At 37.2% G+C, this 18,239-nt stretch overlaps 1 protein-coding gene across 3 annotated transcripts in view; it reads right to left on the bottom strand.

Annotated features, from left to right (window-relative positions):
- Positions 1-18,239, bottom strand: part of CACHD1 (cache domain containing 1) — a 207,219-nt gene that overhangs the window by 116,951 nt on the left and 72,029 nt on the right. For 2 of the 3 annotated variants that reach the window (XM_036911301.2, XM_036911302.2), the window contains exon 2: positions 10,236-10,298. In XM_036911301.2, coding sequence (XP_036767196.2) covers positions 10,236-10,298 — 63 coding nt within the window. Of the gene's footprint in view, positions 1-8,334; positions 8,398-10,235; positions 10,299-18,239 lie in introns of those variants that run through there. The other variant, XM_036911303.2, reaches the window with a different exon arrangement.

Genomic DNA, 18,239 nt, shown 5'->3' with positions numbered 1-18,239 from the left:
CTGTCTCCTGGTCCACCCTGCTTTTTCACCAAGAAGCTGGCTGAGCAATTCTCCAAGTATCCCAGATTATTGTCAAAGTTTTATCTTGGGAGAGAACCTGGGAGTTCTGAGAGGTAGGTAAGGTAGCTACACTCTTCATGGAAAAAGCACTAACAAAAAGCTTTACCAACCACTGTTCTACAGTGAGAATTCCAAAGAGTTATCAGTTTCTACTTGTGTGTGACAGAAAGGCAGCTCACTCTGTCTAACTTTAATCCTACATACTAGTCCAACAGCTGCAGTTTTTCACTCAATCCATTAGCTAGACATTCTTATTTAGGGAGCACTTATTTACAAAAAGAGCAACAACACAACAAAAAATACAGTAACCCAAGAGAAATTCCACAATGCCACAAATTATAACCCACTGTCTTACCATGGTGTTAATAATGGGATAATGATGAATTGTGAAAAAGACAAAAGAGTCATCAAGGACCTCATTTACTTTTATATCTTGTTTAGGTTGCTTGCAGGATCCATTAGTAATATAATGCTCTTCCTCATAAGGCTCAAGTTATATCCTCGTGATTTATTAGAGTTAAAAGGCTTGTTGCTAACAGTACAGGAGGCACCACTCCACTCATTGTTTTACACCTGTCAACTGAGCATTCAAACCCAATCTTCTCTTCATTTAGCAGCTAACTTTCCATCATAGTACTTAAAATATTTGGACATGTTACTTATCTTACTTTGGTCGGTGTGTAATACTCTCAAGAGAGGATAAACCACTTTCCTTTTAAAAGATGAAAACATATAGAAAAATCAGCAGTGGAAAAAGTATGAAAAGCAACCTTAGAGCACATTGATTAAAATTCTAGTCATATTACCTAATTCAAGAATGACTTGGGGAAATTACTTAATGTCTCTAAGTCTCAATTTCCTCAACTCTAAACCAAGGAGAGGAATTGTATTTCTATCACATAGTTGTGGTAAAAATTTAATGAGATAACTCACAAGAGGCAATATTTGCTAAATGAACACAGGCTATCATGTCAAACAACCTTTTGCAAAGTGCAACATAATCCAGGTACATACTAATCTTGCATCTGCCCCCATTTTTAGAATTCTAGAAAAAAAAATACATCATTTGAACATAACTGAAAGTTCTCACATACGAGCTGGGCTCCATAATCCATTTAGAACACCACTCTGCCTCTCATAAATACAATCAAGACTATTTTCCAAAGAAGGTATTTCTGTCCTTTGGAGCATCACCTGTATGAGATTAGCAAGATATACCAAACATATGAACACATGTCTCTTGTGATTTAATTATGTCCCCGGGATAAGCTCTTTGTTTCTCTTCCTACAATGCCAAGTACATAGTAAGTCCTCAACAAATGTTTGCCAAATTCATCAACTGCCTACCACTTATCAGAGGTATGTTCAGAATCTTCCCCTCCCAGAAATCATACTCTTATGTACCCACAATGTCTACCAAGCGCTACAGCATGAACTATTCTGACATGGCCTCTAAACTCAGGAGTTTAGGTTCTCTCACATTTTTATTTTTAGAGGAGGTAAGAAATACCACAGTTTTTTTCCTCTGCTGCAAAAACACTCTTTTAATACTTTCTTACCCCTTCCAAAGTTTAAGGAGTATCCCCTAACAACAATATTTTTCAATTCTTTTAAATCAAATTCAAATTCAGCCTTGCATGATTTTTTGGACAGCAGTGTGCTGTAGTGTAATGGTTTGTCAATCTTTCCTTTTTGAAAACAATAGACCATTAAAAAAGGAAACCTCCAATGTATCAACCAAGTCAGGAGAATTGCTGAAGGAGGCAACAGAGAGAAAAAGGACAGAACCTGACCCCTATGTTCTTTAATAGCCTCTGCAGTACCCTGTCCCAAAGCTCTGGAAACAACACTTTGAATGTACATAGTGGAGCACTGGATCTAAATTCATTTGCTTTCAAAAATCAGGTTGTTTAATGGACTGCAGGTTACCACAGGGGTGAGGGGTGGGGGATGGGTAAAATAGGTGAAGGGGATCGAGAGGTACAAACCTCAAATTATCAAATAATGAGTCACGGGAATCGAAGTACAGCATAGAGAATATAATTAGCAATATTGTAATATCTTGGTATATAGTAACAGAGGGTTACCATGACGAGCATTAAGTAATGTGTATAATTATCAAATCACTACATTGTATATCTGAATCCAATGCAATATTATATTCTGTGTCCCAATAAAAAAAAAAAAATCTGGTTGTCTAACTTCTCAGTTGGGTGACCTTGGACAAGATATTTCTTTGTGCATAACTTTCCTTGTCAGTAAACCTCGTAGACCTGTTTTTGAGGATTATTAATTCATACAGCAAATATTTACTGAGTACCTACCATATCCTATATGGAGATACTTTTTCCCAGTACTGAGGGCATAACAAGGAATGAAATAGAAAAAAAATCTCTGCTCTCATAGAACTTACATCCTATTAGGAAAGATAGACAATGAAAAAAAATGCATCTTTAAATACTAGGCAATAAATTATAAGGAGATAATTAAAGCAGAGATGGGAGTAAGAAGTAAAGAGGGGTGCAATTAATAAAATTTATCAGTGGGTGGTCAAGGAGGGCCTCACTGACAGGTAACACACTGAGCTAAGACGGAAAGAATGTAAGGTAAAAAGCCATGTGTCTATATAAGAAAAGACTTAAGGACAGTGCTTAATAATATATATGTAATAAATAATGCTGATTATCATAGCCAATACAATTTAAACAAAGAAAGCACAAAACTAGGATTAAAAATTCTGTGTCTGCTACTTTACCACCTCTATGGGGCCTTGAACCACTTATAATGAGCCCTCTGAGATTACAGTTTTTTCATATGGCAAATGGAATAACAATACCTGTACTTTTTACAGTGTCATTAAGCAAATAAAATGAGAAAATATACATGGAAACACTAATAGATAAAGAATCACATAAATATTACAACTATCACAACCTCTCTTAAGCTATCTTTCCACAGTGGCAGACTACCATTCCATCTTATTAACAAGGTATCCAATGATTTGATTGATAGCCCAGGAAGAGGGTTTCTAAGATAAAAATTTTAGTTCTCTTGTAGAGAGTCAGACCATGAACAGAAAGAGCTGAAACCGAGCTAGATTGATTTCCAATCAAGGAAACCTAAACACTAACCTTGCAAAAGGCTAAACTCGCTGGGGCTCTGGGTTGAGAGAACAGCCATCTGTTTGCTCTGGTCCTTGGCTGATTCCTTAGAAACTCCCATCTGGGTGGTTTCAATACCTTTCAACCTTCCTTTTGCCTTCCTATAGATTTAATAGCTTTTGTTCACGCATTCAACAAACATTTAATGAGTATTTACAATAAACACAGAACCACATGCAGATTTGGGTAAGGGGATGAACTAAACCAGGACTCAGCCTAGGCAAATCTTCTGCAGACAGAAGGGGAAAAGGTTGGGGGCAAAGAAAAAATGGATTCCTTCTACACCACTTCCAGGATTCCTCTGGTCTGGACAAGTCTGAGCCTTGAACATACTTCACTGGGTAACTGTAAACAAAATGAGAACCTTCAGGCTAATGCCACACTAGCTTACACTTGGCAGGCAATCCCAAAACAAATCCCAGATTCTGGAAATACAAATATTGAGGCACACGAGTTATCTCTGGCTTTTTTTTCAACAAATATTTACCAAATGCCTGCATAGTAACAGGCATAGGTAACCAGAATTCAAAAACAAGATTCCCAATTGCTCAGCTCTTCCAAAGCCCTTCTTCTTGTCTAACAATTGTCCCATTTTCCCCTGTGGTCCAGTGCACAGTTCAACAACTAGCCAAACTTTCCTACAGTGGAGAGTTTCTGGTAGTAGAAGTACTGAAGTAATACAAACATAAAGCCAATATAAATCCCATGTCCAGGCTCTCATTTCCCAAACAGCATGGCTTCTATTTAAAGCACCCACTAGTCCCCTCCAGGATTTCTGTGATCATTCTCTTTCGGTAATTTTCCCCTTCTGAAGTTTATAAACCTTTCCTTCTAGGCCTTCCCGAAAAGGATTAAATAACAGACTGGGACTACCAATCTTCTCACCAATATATTTCAAGAAACACAGCTAACATAGATCAACATGAAACTCAAATATTCAAAAATCCAAAAGAAGGTGAGGAAGGGGGAACTAAAACAAAGAGGGGCAAATGGAAATAAAATAATATAAATAGCTGACCCAAATCCAACAATCAAACTAAATTTAACTAACCACTCATCACTAAAAGACAGAAATTATAAAAGAAGAGATCAACTACATTCTATCTGTAAGAGACACACTGAGAACAAGACATAAAAGTAAGTGCTTGTGAAAAGAGACATCATGCAAACAGTTAAGCACAGGAAGGGTGGAAATGCTGTATCAATATAAGGTAAAATAGACTTCAAGGAAAGAGCATTATAACCAAAGATAAAGAACAACATTTCAAATGTCACAATTAACGACTAATCAGGTAAACCCAACAATCTTAAATGTGTTACATGCCAAACAATGAAGCCTCAAAAGAGGTGACATTTGAGGAAAGACAGGAAGGGGGCCAGGGCCCACCGGGATGCACGACTGAACAGCACCAGTGCGAAGACCCTAAGCCCAAAACTTGCCGACAACAAGGAGCCAAGTGTGGGGCCCCACAGGCCCAAGTCAGGAAGGTTTATCAAGAAGATGGAAGGGGTAAACTATTTAGTACTAATTTAATTAAATACAATGAAGACCCTGGAGGTCACTGGTGACCACGAAGAGAGCAGTTCTGTGGAAGTGGTAGGGCCAGAGAAGATTTGAGAGAGGATGGGAATGCTGGATCCAGCAAGTATAGACACGTCTCAGGGTTTGTGCCTCAAAGGGAAAGAAAGAAATGGGATAGCAGTTGGAGAAGAAAGTAGAGCAAGGGTTTTTTTGTGTTTAAGATGGTAAAATAGCATGCTTACATGCTGATGGATATGATCCTGAAGAGGTAAAAACTGGTATCACGGAAGAGAGCAAAACTGCTGGAGGAATGCCCTTGGCCGAGGTCAAGCACCTTTCCTATCTCTATAAGTACTTCTCTTACCACACTCACCATTCTGAAGGCTTCTAAAATCAGCTGCTGTCATCAACAGTTGTTGAAATACTGCATTAATTATTAAAATGCAATTGCCATTTCACTGATAAATCAACAAAAATTATTACTAGAGCATTTGAGGAAAAAGAGCAAACTCTTAAAGCAACACGTGCAAGGTGGTTCTGATTTCTTTAGTGATCCTATCAAGTGCCTCATCTAGCTCTTTCTCCTTTTGTTTCTTCTCACTGCTCAGTGTTCTGTGGACTATGTTTTCCTGTCTTCTGGAGCACTTGATCAAAAATTTATTTTTCTTGATGCGGATTCAATTGCATACAATGCCCTTATGTGCTCACACAACCTCATTTCTCAAAGTATTCAAAAATGGAGTCTATGTGAAGTGTTCTACCCAAGAATGTGTGCATGGGATTTTTATTTTCCCGAGGCTATTGCCAGTTTCTTGGCAATAAAACTATATAAACTAAACTAATTAAGGATTTAAAACACACTGCTAGACAATTTAGAGCCACACTCTGAAGGTTAATTAAAAAGAAATAAAGAGAAAAGGCAAAAAAAAAGAAAAAAGGCTATGCCATACAGAGGTATATGGTAAGAGTCAAGAATCACAAAATGTTTTTTAGGTTTAATTACTTTGTTCCCTTAACCAGAAGATATTAACAACACACAAGATTTACGGTCACGTTATATAGTATGTACAAGTCAGATCCAACTCCCAATAAGATCTGATTAGAAAGAGGGAGGGTAAGATTCCATGGGCCTCTAGTTTTCATTATCCCAAAGAAGAAATGATGGATAGAAAACTCAAGTCAGGATTCCAGATAGAAAATATACAAAAGCATGCATAAAGAACTGATTCCTTTTCGAGTAGAAATTGTGAGCTAACATTAAGAGCACATAGGTCAATAATCTTTTTTTTTTTAGTTTTTTAATAACTAATCTATTTTTGGATTATCAAACAAATCTTATAAACAGTCATAATTGTTCTTAAAATTCTTAAGAGACCAGCATCCTAAATGAAAAACACAATCACTGTTAGAGACACTGACCCCTCAAATAGGGTGAGAGCAAGAAATCTGGGAAATAAACTAGTGCCAAACCCTGCCTTCACCCTGTGGATGTGGGCACAATACATAGACCATGAGCTTTCACTTCAAGAATAGCACAGGGCAGCAGGGATAGAGATAAACCTCAAGGCTTGGTCAAGATGAACAATCTGATAGGAGACAGTACACAGAAAGTGTAACCCAGAGAGCTCTACTCTCAGTGTAATGGGGAGTACAGAGTGGACAGCTAGATAACTAAAAAGACTCTACAGATGTTTGGATATTTAAAAACATATTTCTTAATAATTAATCTAAAACTAAACAAAAATAATGCATATCATAGAGGACCACTAGTACCATAGTTTTGCAATACTTTTCTGGAGGCCAGTTATAGCAAGATACAGAAAAGAAATGAAAGGTATAAGAATTATAAGACTTACAAAGAGAGAATCAAAAATCTTATTTGCATATATGATTATCTACATAGAAAACCCAAAGGAATATACAGGCAAATTATTAGAACTAATACAATAGCTTAAGAAAGGTTACTAGATATAAAATACATAGAATTCAATTGCAACATTAGAAAAATATAATTTTTAAAAATACTATTTATAATATTTATAATGTAAACAAAAAATCTAGATGTAAATCCCACATCTATGGATATTCAAGTCTTTTGTGAACAAAACTATAAAGCTATATTAAAAGACACTGTAAGTAAATGGAGAGATATACCATGTTGGTAGTCTCTTCAACTGATCTATAGATTCATTATCCTGCCAGTTAAAATCCCAATAGGGTTTTCTTTCAGAGTTGAGCAAGTTGATCCTAAAATTTATATATAAGAGCAAAGGGTCTAAAATGAATGGCCACAGTGGTAGATAAGTACACCAAGAGAACCAAATCAAACTCAAACACACATAGAAACTTGACTTATCATGAAAACATACTGAAGTAGAAAGAAAAGACAAACTGTTAGAAAGGTAGTGTTAGAACACTTGGAAATACCTGAGGGAAAAAAGAGAAGAAACTGGATACCTGCTTCACATCCAACCCTAAAATCAATTCCAGGTAAATAAAAGTCTTAAGTGAGAAAGGCAAACGTCTTAGAAGACATCTAGGAAACAGCTTTTCGTCTTTGGTATAGAAAAGAATATCCTTAGTAAGACACAAAAGGACACAAATCAAAAAGGAAAAGATGGATTTTTAAAAAATGGGCTCTGATAATGAAAACTTCAGTTATTTAAAGGATATAAAGAAAGGGAAAGAAAAGCCATAAATTAGGAAAACATATTTATGAAACATAAATTTGCACAGGAATCCTGGAAGATAACCACTGGCCATGTGTGGCTATTTTGATTCAAGTTAAAATTAATTTAATTACTCAGTAGCTCTAACTACATTTCAGGCGCTCAGTGGCCACATGCAACTAGTGGCTGCTGGGTTAGCATTATACCACTGGAACAGCCCCAGCATCACAGAAAGTTCTCTTGGACAGAGCTAGTCTAGAACATGTATAGATGTTTTAAACTTCTAAAATACACAGGCAACCTAATTTTAAAAATGGATAGAGATATTAGCAGACATTTAACAGAACACAAAGAGACAAAAATGTACCATAACATGTAAACCATATTCATTTCAACCTCATGAGTAATCAGAGTAAAATAAACTCGTTAGATACTGTTTTATAGAATTTGAGACCTAAGAGCTAAGCAGTTCCCTAAAGATTTCATACTGGGTGTTGACAGGGTCCTGAGTTATTAATCAGATAAGAAGATATCAGGAGTCTGTTTCCTCACTATAAAATGAGGATGTCTCCTGTCAATTCAACCCACCAAAGTGTTGTAATAGTGAAGTGATAGCAAAGTATTGAGTAAATATTCAAAACTAAGCTTTTATTGTTGTTGTTACTGTTAGGACCAGAATATTGAAAGGGTCTGGAAATCATGTCACAAAAGAAGAAATTATTTGGGACAAGGTATTTTAAAATTTAGGCAAAATGATAATGGCATGATAATAATCTCCAAGTACTAGATGTAAACGAGGCAGATGATTTTGTTCAGGGTTCCTCCAGAGGGCGGACTGGAGAGACTGCAGCAAAGTTAAAAGTATATCCTGGGTCAACTTAAAAGAGAACTTCTTGACAATCAGAGAGAGGAGACAACTTACTCCGTGTTAATTCTCCTTCATCTGAATTATTCAGATAAGTTATTCAGAGTTTAGCAGGGAGGCCTGTTTTGGATGAAAATACAAAACTTTCAAATAAACTGTTAAAGCAAAAATAGAGATAGTGTAACATTGCGTGAAACTAATTTTGAAAACTAGCTCTCTTAATAATCATGAGGTTATCGGTAACTTACTTTACCTCTTGCAGCTTCAGTTTCCTCCTCTGGAATAAGGATAATATTTTTCGCTCAAGGTTATTTGGAAAAGTCAATCGTGATAATGATAAGAGACTGAAATTGCCTAGCACCAGTGTTTCTTATGTGCTCAATCAGCTGCTATAATCTAAAAAAATTATTATGAAAGGCTTCCAAACTCGTTCCCAGAGAGATAAATAAAGCAATGACACCAGTTGCAGAAAAAAAACAACTTTTAGGTTTGAAAAAAGCTGAAGAACAATTTGTATCTGTTACTTCAAGGAAAGCAACAAAACCAATATCCCTGGATCAGTTTCTTTAAAATGTTATCAAATGGCCTTTGGTCTCCCAGAAAGTTTCCTCAAATACGCTTTGGCTAGGAATCTTCCCTCCCCTAAAAAACACTTTAAATTTCATGACCCTAAAAGCACTTTCCTGGTTGCAGAAATAAAAATAAGACAGGAATTATGAAGACTTGATATAGCAAACCACATCATATTCATAATTCAGGTCATTAGTTTTAAAAAATATCTAAAGCTAAGAAAAAGCATACATATATAACTACTCATATCCTCTAAATTTAACCTGCAGAAACCAATTAAAAAAAAAACAGGAAATGCTAAACTTCAAGATTAAACCACAGTAATTTATTATAAATATCTGCTCTATAAATGACTTCACTCTAATGGCACTTGCCAAGGTTTTTCCTCTTGTACAGCACCTCTGAAGTTCAGATCAAGTCAAGCTATTTTCCTTGAGTAGCATAAAAATAAAAAATAAACTCAGAGAGACTTTAAGGTGTGTGTTTTACTATAGTTATCTTTCATTGTGTGAAAGCACTCTGCTACACTCTGCTTTTTCGCTTGGTCCTGTTTTTTACTTAAGTTTCCAACTTAGCTTCAAATTACCAGGTGATGGTCACACAGCGTAATGAAGTTGGTGGATTAGCTGAAATTAAAACCCAGAATCCTCTTTACCACCCTTCTTTTCAAGCACAGATCAATTATTTATAACCAAGTTCACCAACACTATGTTTTAATTCAGGAAGCAATCTATTTGAAACCAGCTACAAATAAAGTAAACAGAATCTGGCCTCAGAGCTTTTTGACCCCACAGTGTGTGGGGAAAAGATGGGAGGAAAGAAGCAAAGGGAGAATACAAGAGGAGGGGAAAAAAATGAAAGAAGAAGCCAATATTCATTTGGCCGCTTCTATGCCAGAACCTTCCACATAAAGGATTCACTTATTCTAAGTTAATTTGACATTATTTAATTTTCACAATTATATAAGAAAGGTATTACATTCTCCTTACTTAAAGCTGAGAAACTGTAGCTCAATAAGACCAAACTGTGCCATTACCAGGGTTCATGGAGGAAGTAGGAAAACCAGAATTTGACCTGACTCCTTTATCCTGTATCAGATGAAACAATTTCTAGTATTTTAAAATTTGAATAGTTTAGGAATTTTCAAAAGAAAAAGGAATTGAATTATTTCCCAAGTACAGCACAAATAGCAAAAAACTACCCATATAACCATTATTTCAACTGCCTCTAAGAACTCATGTGAAGTTGTCACCATTATGATTAAAATGCATATGAAATCATATACAGAGAAGAACAGGAAACCTCACATGGAGTTTGCTGGGAAAAAGTAATGAAACCACATCCAAAAGCAAGACAAAGAGACTGTCAAGTACCAAATAACCTCTTACCTGCTGTACTTCACTTTCTCCATTTGAGATTTTCTCAGTGTAAACAAAGGAGTTGAATATCCGCTGCAACACAAAGAAAATGAATAAACATTAGACTTTTTAAATAAGACAGCCATTTTCTCTATGAGTGTGTTTGTGTGAATAATTTGTTTACAACGCAACAGAATCAAGCAGAAAGAATTTAATTAAAATACAGTTACTTTACACAGAGAAATCCAACTATCAGCCAAATTCAATCACACTTATATAAGCAATACCCAGGCACTTCTGCAGTGAAATAAACCAGATGTTACACTGTATTTTTCATTTTCAAAAATACATTTAATTACAGAGTTCCGGAGCCCATGCCATTTTATCCGACTGGTATAATTTGACAAAGTTGTGTTTCTCATTTAAATCCTGCACTCCCTGAATGCTGTAATTGTTTACAGACACTACGATCTAATGTAATAAAGCTCTTTAAAGAAGATTCTTTCCATAGTCTCTCATGTCCCTGTCTAACCAGTACCTACCCAATATTATCTATCACCTTCATTACCCAAGCACCCCTCAGGATAGTAACATAATAGGGCTTGCCAAATATGTGTGGCCTTAAGAGAAGATCCAGTTCTTACATGCCTGGAACTACGACAGCCATGCCAAGACATTAGTCCAAAACTGGGGTACACAGGCACACACATTATTCTACCGGTCTCTGCCCAGTTAGTACCCGCTCCTCCCCATATTGCCTACATTTAAAACATTTCTGCAGACTTATGCTTTACCAAACCCTACCATTACTAGCAATCGTAAGAGATTAACATGTAATAAACTAAAGGAAAATGTAAGAATCCAAGATATGCATCTGTTAGAGGTGCAAACAAAGAGCAGTGACCTCATCATTTATCCTAAAACTTTATAAAGATACCACTGGAACTCTCCAGAGGAGTAAGAAGTCAGACCTAGGAATGTCCCTTTTTCCTTTCTATCCTATTGCCAAGGATTTGTCAGCATCTGGGACAGCTTCCCAGATGGCCTAACACACCTGCATAGCTGTGCTATGGAAGACAAGTGCCAGTTCATCAAGTGCTGTGCAAATGAAGGAAGATCAAGGTGCTGGGGCTGGGAGAAGAGGCAGGGGGGAAGGGAGAGGCGATAGAAGCATGCAAACCTGGGAAGGAATGAGATGGGATGAGATGAATTATAGTCTGGAAAACTAATTATGAATTGCCATAATTTTCCAACGTGCCATTCATTAATTCAACAGGTGTTTATTTTCTCTTTCCTAAAAATGACTGCTGATAGGAAAGTTACAGAACATGGTGAAAATGATGTTGGCTACTATTTATTAAAGGCTTACAAGGGGCAGACATTATTCTAAGCATCTTTTACTCATTTAAGTACATCTCTTCACTTAGTTTCATAAGACACCTTTGTGACAGGCATTATTATTGACCCCATTATACAGATAAGGAAACTGAAGCATAATTTATTGAGTGCCTTATGAGACACACATATACTGTACCCCATGTGCATCTTACTTAATCTTCATAAGAAAACTACTGCAGCTCCAAAGATGAAAAACTAAGACCCTGGGAAGTTAAATAACTTATCCAAAGTCACTTGGCAAGGTTGGAATCTGAACCCAGGCAGTGTGGCTCAGTCTGGTGTTCCTAACTCTATTGGCTCATAAGAATGGTTGCTTGCCACATACAAGAAACACTCTTCTTAGGTACTAACACCCAAACATAACTCAGATCAACAATTCCCTTTGTGTCATTCTGAAATTCAAAAGGCTCTGAAAATCAAGTTTTTGCTTAATATGTTTGTTAGCAAAAGATGATACGACCTGAACTTCTTTTACAGTAAATCCAAACTTGAATTGATATGTATTTATAGTCTTATAACCACGTATTGTGAATATTCATTAGTTTTGATGCAGATGTTTTAATGCATCAGATTACAAGGATCTGCTCCAGATCTCACTGGGGGTTATCAAGGGACATCAGTATTCTGAATCCTGAAAACAGATCTTGTTTTGGAAAAGGGATTACAAATCTGTAGACCTCCATTCTCACAAACTGTAAATTTCCAGTTTTCTGTTGACCAACTCAATTCACTACATTGTAACACTTTTAGAGTCTGGGCCAATGTCACTGCCACCTATACTCCCAGACCATATTCTTTCTTTCTTTCTTTCTTAATTATTATTTTTAATTTTGTTATCATTAATCTACAATTACATGAAGAACATTGTGTTCACTAGGCTCCCCCCTTCACCAAGTCCCCCTGCACCACCCCATTACAGTCATTGTCCATCAGCATAGTAAGATGCTGTAGAATCACTACTTGTCTTCACTGTGTTGCACAGCCCTCCCCATGCTCCCCCCCACACGCTAATTATACATGCTGATCGTAATACCCCCGTTCTTTTTCCCCACCCTTATCCCTCCTTTCCCAACCATCCTCCCTAGTCCCTTTCCCTTAGTCCATTCTTGGGTTCTGTGATTCTGCCACTGTTTTGTTCCTTCAGTTTTTCTTTATTCTTATACTCCACATAGGAGTGAAATCATTTGGTACTTGTCTTTCTCCGCCTGGCTTATTTCACTAAGCATAATACCCTCTAGCTCCACCCATGTTGTTGCAAATGGTAGGATTTGTTCTCTTCTTATGGCTGAATAATATTCCATTGTGTATATGTACTACATCTTCTTTATCCATTCATCTACTGATGGACATTTAGGTTGCTTCCATTTCTTGGCTACTGTAAATAGTGCTGTGATAAACATAGGGGTGCATCTGTCTTTTTCAAACTGGGCTGCTGCATTCTTAGGGTAAATTCCTAGGAGTGGAATTCCTAGGTCAAACGGTATGTCTATGTTGAGCTTTTTGAGGAACCTCCATACTGCTTTCCACAATGGTTGAACTAATTTACATTCCCACCAGCAGGGTAGGAGGGTTCCCCTTTCTCCACAACCTCGCCAACATTTGTTGTTGTTTGTCTTCTGGGTGGTGGCGATTCTTACTGGTGTGAGGTAATATCTCACTGTGGTTTTAATTTTCATTTCTCTGATGACTAGCGATGTGGAGCATCTTTTCATGTGTCTGTTGGCCATCTGAATTTCTTCTTTGGATTAACTGTTTGTTCAGCTCCTCTGCCCATTTTTAAATTAGATTATTTGCTTTTTGTTTGTTGAGGTGTGTGAGCTCTTTATATATTTTGGAATGTCAACCCTTTATCGGATCTGTCATTTATGAATATATTCTCCCATACTGTAGGATGCCTTTTTGTTCTATTGATGGTGTCCTTTGCTGTACAGAAGCTTTTCAGCTTGATATAGTCCCACTTGTTCATTTTTGCTTTTGTTTCCCTTGCCTGGGGAGATATGTTCGTGAAGAAGTTGCTCATGTTTATGTCCAAGAGATTTTTGCCTATGTTTTTTTCTAGGAGAGGAGGCTGTATTTTGGTCCCTGTTTTACTCATTTATTATTTTAACAATTATTAATAATGATTGCTAATACTTTTTATGGAGACCTTTATGGTTTGTAAGCATTTCTATACTCTCTACACCTAAAAAATGTGAGTGGTCAAAGAAATCTTAAAAAGCAGTAAAGGTTTAGATGAGCAGTTAGTGATTCTATAGACCATCTATTTTACACGACCTTCTAACAATCACCAAAGCGAGTAACTTTTTGCCTCTCTCCTTCCCCTCAGGAGAGGGGTGTTAGTGAGAGCCCCATAGAACCTAGATAAGTAACTCATGACTAAACAGTTCAGCCAGCCATGTCCAGTGCAAGGTTAAAAATTCAGGCTTATGTTTGTGTACAAGATCTCAAGTTTGTTTCCACTACACTCTAGGTCAGTGGGTGGTAATTGTCTTTCTTAAAACTCAAGGCCTGCTAGGCCCAACTCTCAAAAGCTTCAGGCTCAGTACTTTTATATTTTACAATTTCACATAAATGATCACATCTGATCCCACAACACCCCTATGTGGTAGGCAGGGCAGTGATCTGAAACCAATTTTACATAATAAAACCTATTGGCACAAAAGTTAGAAAATGTATCACAGGTAAGAAATTGAAGTGCTGAGATCTGAACCCAGGTCTTGAGTTAAAAACAGGCATTGCTTTTAACAAAGCTATTAAATTTACTCACATCACATTTTTGTTTAGGATAATTGAGAAACTCTAATACCTACCTATAGAAGAAAGTGAGGATTTGGGCTTTTTCTACCCATTTTATTTTAAGCAAGATATAATGTGCTGGCACCTGCATACGTGACCAATGTCAGGAGTAAGAATCCTATACAAAAGTTTTTATTTTTTATTACTTTCTATTGATACATGAAACTGTGAAAGAAACAGAATACAGGGTTTGTGGGTTTTTTTGGGGGGGGGCACGTTTTGAGAGCCAGGAATTCCAAATGATATACCTAGTTGCCATTTTGGTGACCTCAGGGTAAAGAGTTTCTCAGTTGTTAGACGACTTGAAAAATGGAAATGGAAAGTTTTCCTAAAACATGAAAATGATGAGCAATCCCAAGAGGTCAGATCATTTGGTCTTCCTGGATGATTTACTCACAGCAACAGGGTTAGCGTATGGGTGGGTGGGGTGGGCATTCTGCATTCTATTTCCAAGTTGTCATTTTCTCTTATCCCAATTCCCTGGCGGACCAAAGGAATTCTGGAAATGTGAACTCTTCCTCTGAGCACAACCTGGAGGGCATCCAAAGTGCCTCTCCTCGTGTGCATATCCCTGGAAGTACGGCAAAGACACTATCCACCCTTGCCTGTTGCTCCTTCTCATTTTCACCAGATGCTAAAAGTAAAAATATATGCTTTACTGTACAGTGAAAAGGTCATTAAAATGGGTGGAGTTTTAAAACATTTTAAGTAGAAGTATTTCACTGAACCCTATTAGTTTAGTTGATTTCCATAATCAAAGGAAAACAAGATGCCTTATTCTTATGCTCATGAGCAGTGAGGACTCTGATCTAAAGACAAAACTGACCTTTCTTTCAATATACACTTTGGAAAACTACAGCATCTTCTGAAGTTAATTATATGTATATCCCGTGACCCAGCAGCTCCATTCCTTGCTATATACTGAGCAAAAATGTGTTTATATGTTTACCCAAAGAAAAGCATAAGAATGTTCATACCAGCACTACTCATAATAGCCCCAACCTGGAAAATATCCAAATGCCTATCAGCAATAGACTAGACAAATAAATGGTGTTTTCACACAATGGAATATTCCGAGATGGGAATGAACATACAAATGGCAACATGCATAAACATGATGACTCTCAGAAATGTAACAGTAAGTGAAAGAAGGCACTAGAACACAAAGTATATAATTCCATTTATATCAAATTCAAAAACAGGCAAAACTCATCTTTCAGAATCAGGATTGTGGTTACCCTTTGAGGGAGAGTGAACAGAACACAGCAGGAAGGCTGCTTCTGGGATGCTGAAATGTTCTATTTTTTGATCTGGGTGCTGGCTAAGGGATGTGTTCACTTTAGTGAGAATTCATCAAGTTTACACTTACGACTACACTCTTCCTGTGTATATGCTATACGTTGATAAATTTACTTTAAACATACATTCCAGGCAGTCTTTAAAATAGACCCTATTCAAATATTTTTGGATATTTTTTAAACTATGCATTTTAAAAAAGGACAAAAATCTTAAATGGGCTATTATAAATACTTAAGGAAACATCTACAGCCCAATCTGTAATCCAGATGAAATTGGGACTGTACCGCCTGAAGAATCCCATAACAATTCGCAGATAAGGTCTCTTGAGCCTTCCCTGAGGCTGTATATTAATTGCTCCCCCACACTCTCAGTACGTAATGTTATTTAGTTCTTCAGTTTCCCATCCAATGGGACTGTACTAACCTGAATTTTCAGCAAGGAAAAAGGTGTCTTTATCTGAGTTTCATCAAACCAGGATGCTCTAAATTTACATAATACAATTTAATCAATCTCCTCTCTGCATATTCTATTCTTTTATTCACTAAGCACTGCCCTTCGCCTCCTACAAGAGGAGGTTCAACTCAAAGTTAGAAATTAAAGAGTCATTAACAATTGAATACAGATTTCCCTACCTCCACCGCAAGAGAAGGAGAAAAGACATGGTGCTGTGGGTGTGTGTGCTAGTGCACATGAGTGTGTATGTGGGGAGAGTGGCCTGCTTTCCCCCACCTCCTAAGGGCTGCACCTTCCCTGTCCTCACCCCCACTCTGCTAACCCACCCCCTACCCTCCGGCTCCTTCCCTCCCAAATCTATTTAACTTGAGCCTGCTTAACAGATGGCAAGAGAATTCCACTTTGCTGGAACAGGAACAATTACATGAGTGTTTAATAAAATGGTCAGTCCAGACAGCTGGCCCCACCTTCACTCTTCTGACAGCTCTGCCAAATTTTAACTAGATATTTAAATGAATGGTACAGCACAATACCACAGTGAAGAAATAAATACCTCTACAAGCCTAATGAGATTCTGTTGGTCTCCTTCCCTGATCTTTGCTAAGAAAATGCAGGACTGAATTTTTATTCAAAAGCTTATTCTCTTGATGTTTACAGGTCTCCAGTGCAAGCCAATTTGGCTGACAGTTCACTAATAGCTTCATTCCCTTCTGGATCTCTTCCTATGATTCTAGGAATTGTGGCCAATGGGGAGGAAAATATAGATCACCACTTTTATCTCAAGAAGTTGACCAACATTAACCATCAAGAAAGAAAGTACTGTCATTAAAACAAACTCCTACAATCACTAGACAGGGAATAAGTGGCAGCTTAATAAAAGTGTTTCAGAAAAGAAAACATACGCATGACTCTCTTCTCCCCTAAGTGTAACCCATGAATAATCTTTTACTAGGTCTTAAGGGATCTCTCCTGCCCAGATTAGACATCATCTGATTTTTATAAGATTATTTAACCTCACACTTAAACATAAAAGATGGTCCAGAAAAATGGCATTCTCTGAAGTTCATCATTATGCATTCTGAGGTCACAAATCTGGTGCTATAAATCTCAGTCATTTTTAGAAATCTCTGAACTTGTTCATTCTGAAAACAGATGACACAAGAATATAGTTTACCAAGAGTACTGAAAATGTTACCACTAAAAAGAAAATTCAACAATAACCTCAATGTTCAACAATCAGGGACTGATTCAATTACTCTTCATTCAATTAAAAATATATTGTGCAGCTATTCAAAGTATGCTTACAATGATTTTGTTATTGCTCATATTTTAAAAGCTGCATTTAAATATGCAAATATTATTCTAGCTGTATGTGTGAGGTATAGGCTATACATAATAACATTATCATATATATTATCAAGGGTTGAGATTGGAATCAGGTGCTTTATAACACATTATCTCATTAAATATTCACAACCCTTCATAGTAGTTAGGATGTCCTCATTTTACAGGAAACTGAGATTCTGAAAGTTTTAACTTGCCCAAATTTGACCATTAGTAAGTGGCCAAGTCTGGATGCAAAATTTGCCTTACTCCAAAGTTTATGTATTGTTGTCTTGCCAATGGGTCTCAGCCCTGGGCAAGTTCACTGTGGATTCAGTGTGACCAAAGAAATGACAGTAGAACGTTCTTGGGATAAAAGGGTTACACCCAATTTTATTTCCACCGTGGCAGGTCAAACACTAAAATTCCTTCCACTTAGAGCGAGTCTGCAAGCAGCAAGTCAGTCTCTGCCTATGGGCCTCTCTGCCCCCACAGCCTTCCTCTGGGCCTCTGTCCTCTGCTCTGCTCTCCTGCAGCCTTGCAGCCATGCCACCGTGTTGCCCAGAGCACTGAGCAGAGCTCTTTATAGAGTCAATAATGACGTATTGCCCACACCTGTGTAGTGAGCTAGCCAATCCGGGCCAGGTGAGAATCTTGGCCACAGGAACTTTAATTTTATCCACAATCATCCTCTATGTAAACACCACCTAAATTGAGGAAACTTATGTAAAATCTAGTAAGTGACCAAAATAGTAGTATGGCTTG

This window comes from Manis pentadactyla, chromosome 4 (assembly GCF_030020395.1).
Source record: "Manis pentadactyla isolate mManPen7 chromosome 4, mManPen7.hap1, whole genome shotgun sequence".
In the NCBI taxonomy this organism is placed as follows: Eukaryota; Metazoa; Chordata; class Mammalia; order Pholidota; family Manidae; genus Manis; species Manis pentadactyla.
This window is presented reverse-complemented; position numbering and strand designations above follow the sequence as displayed.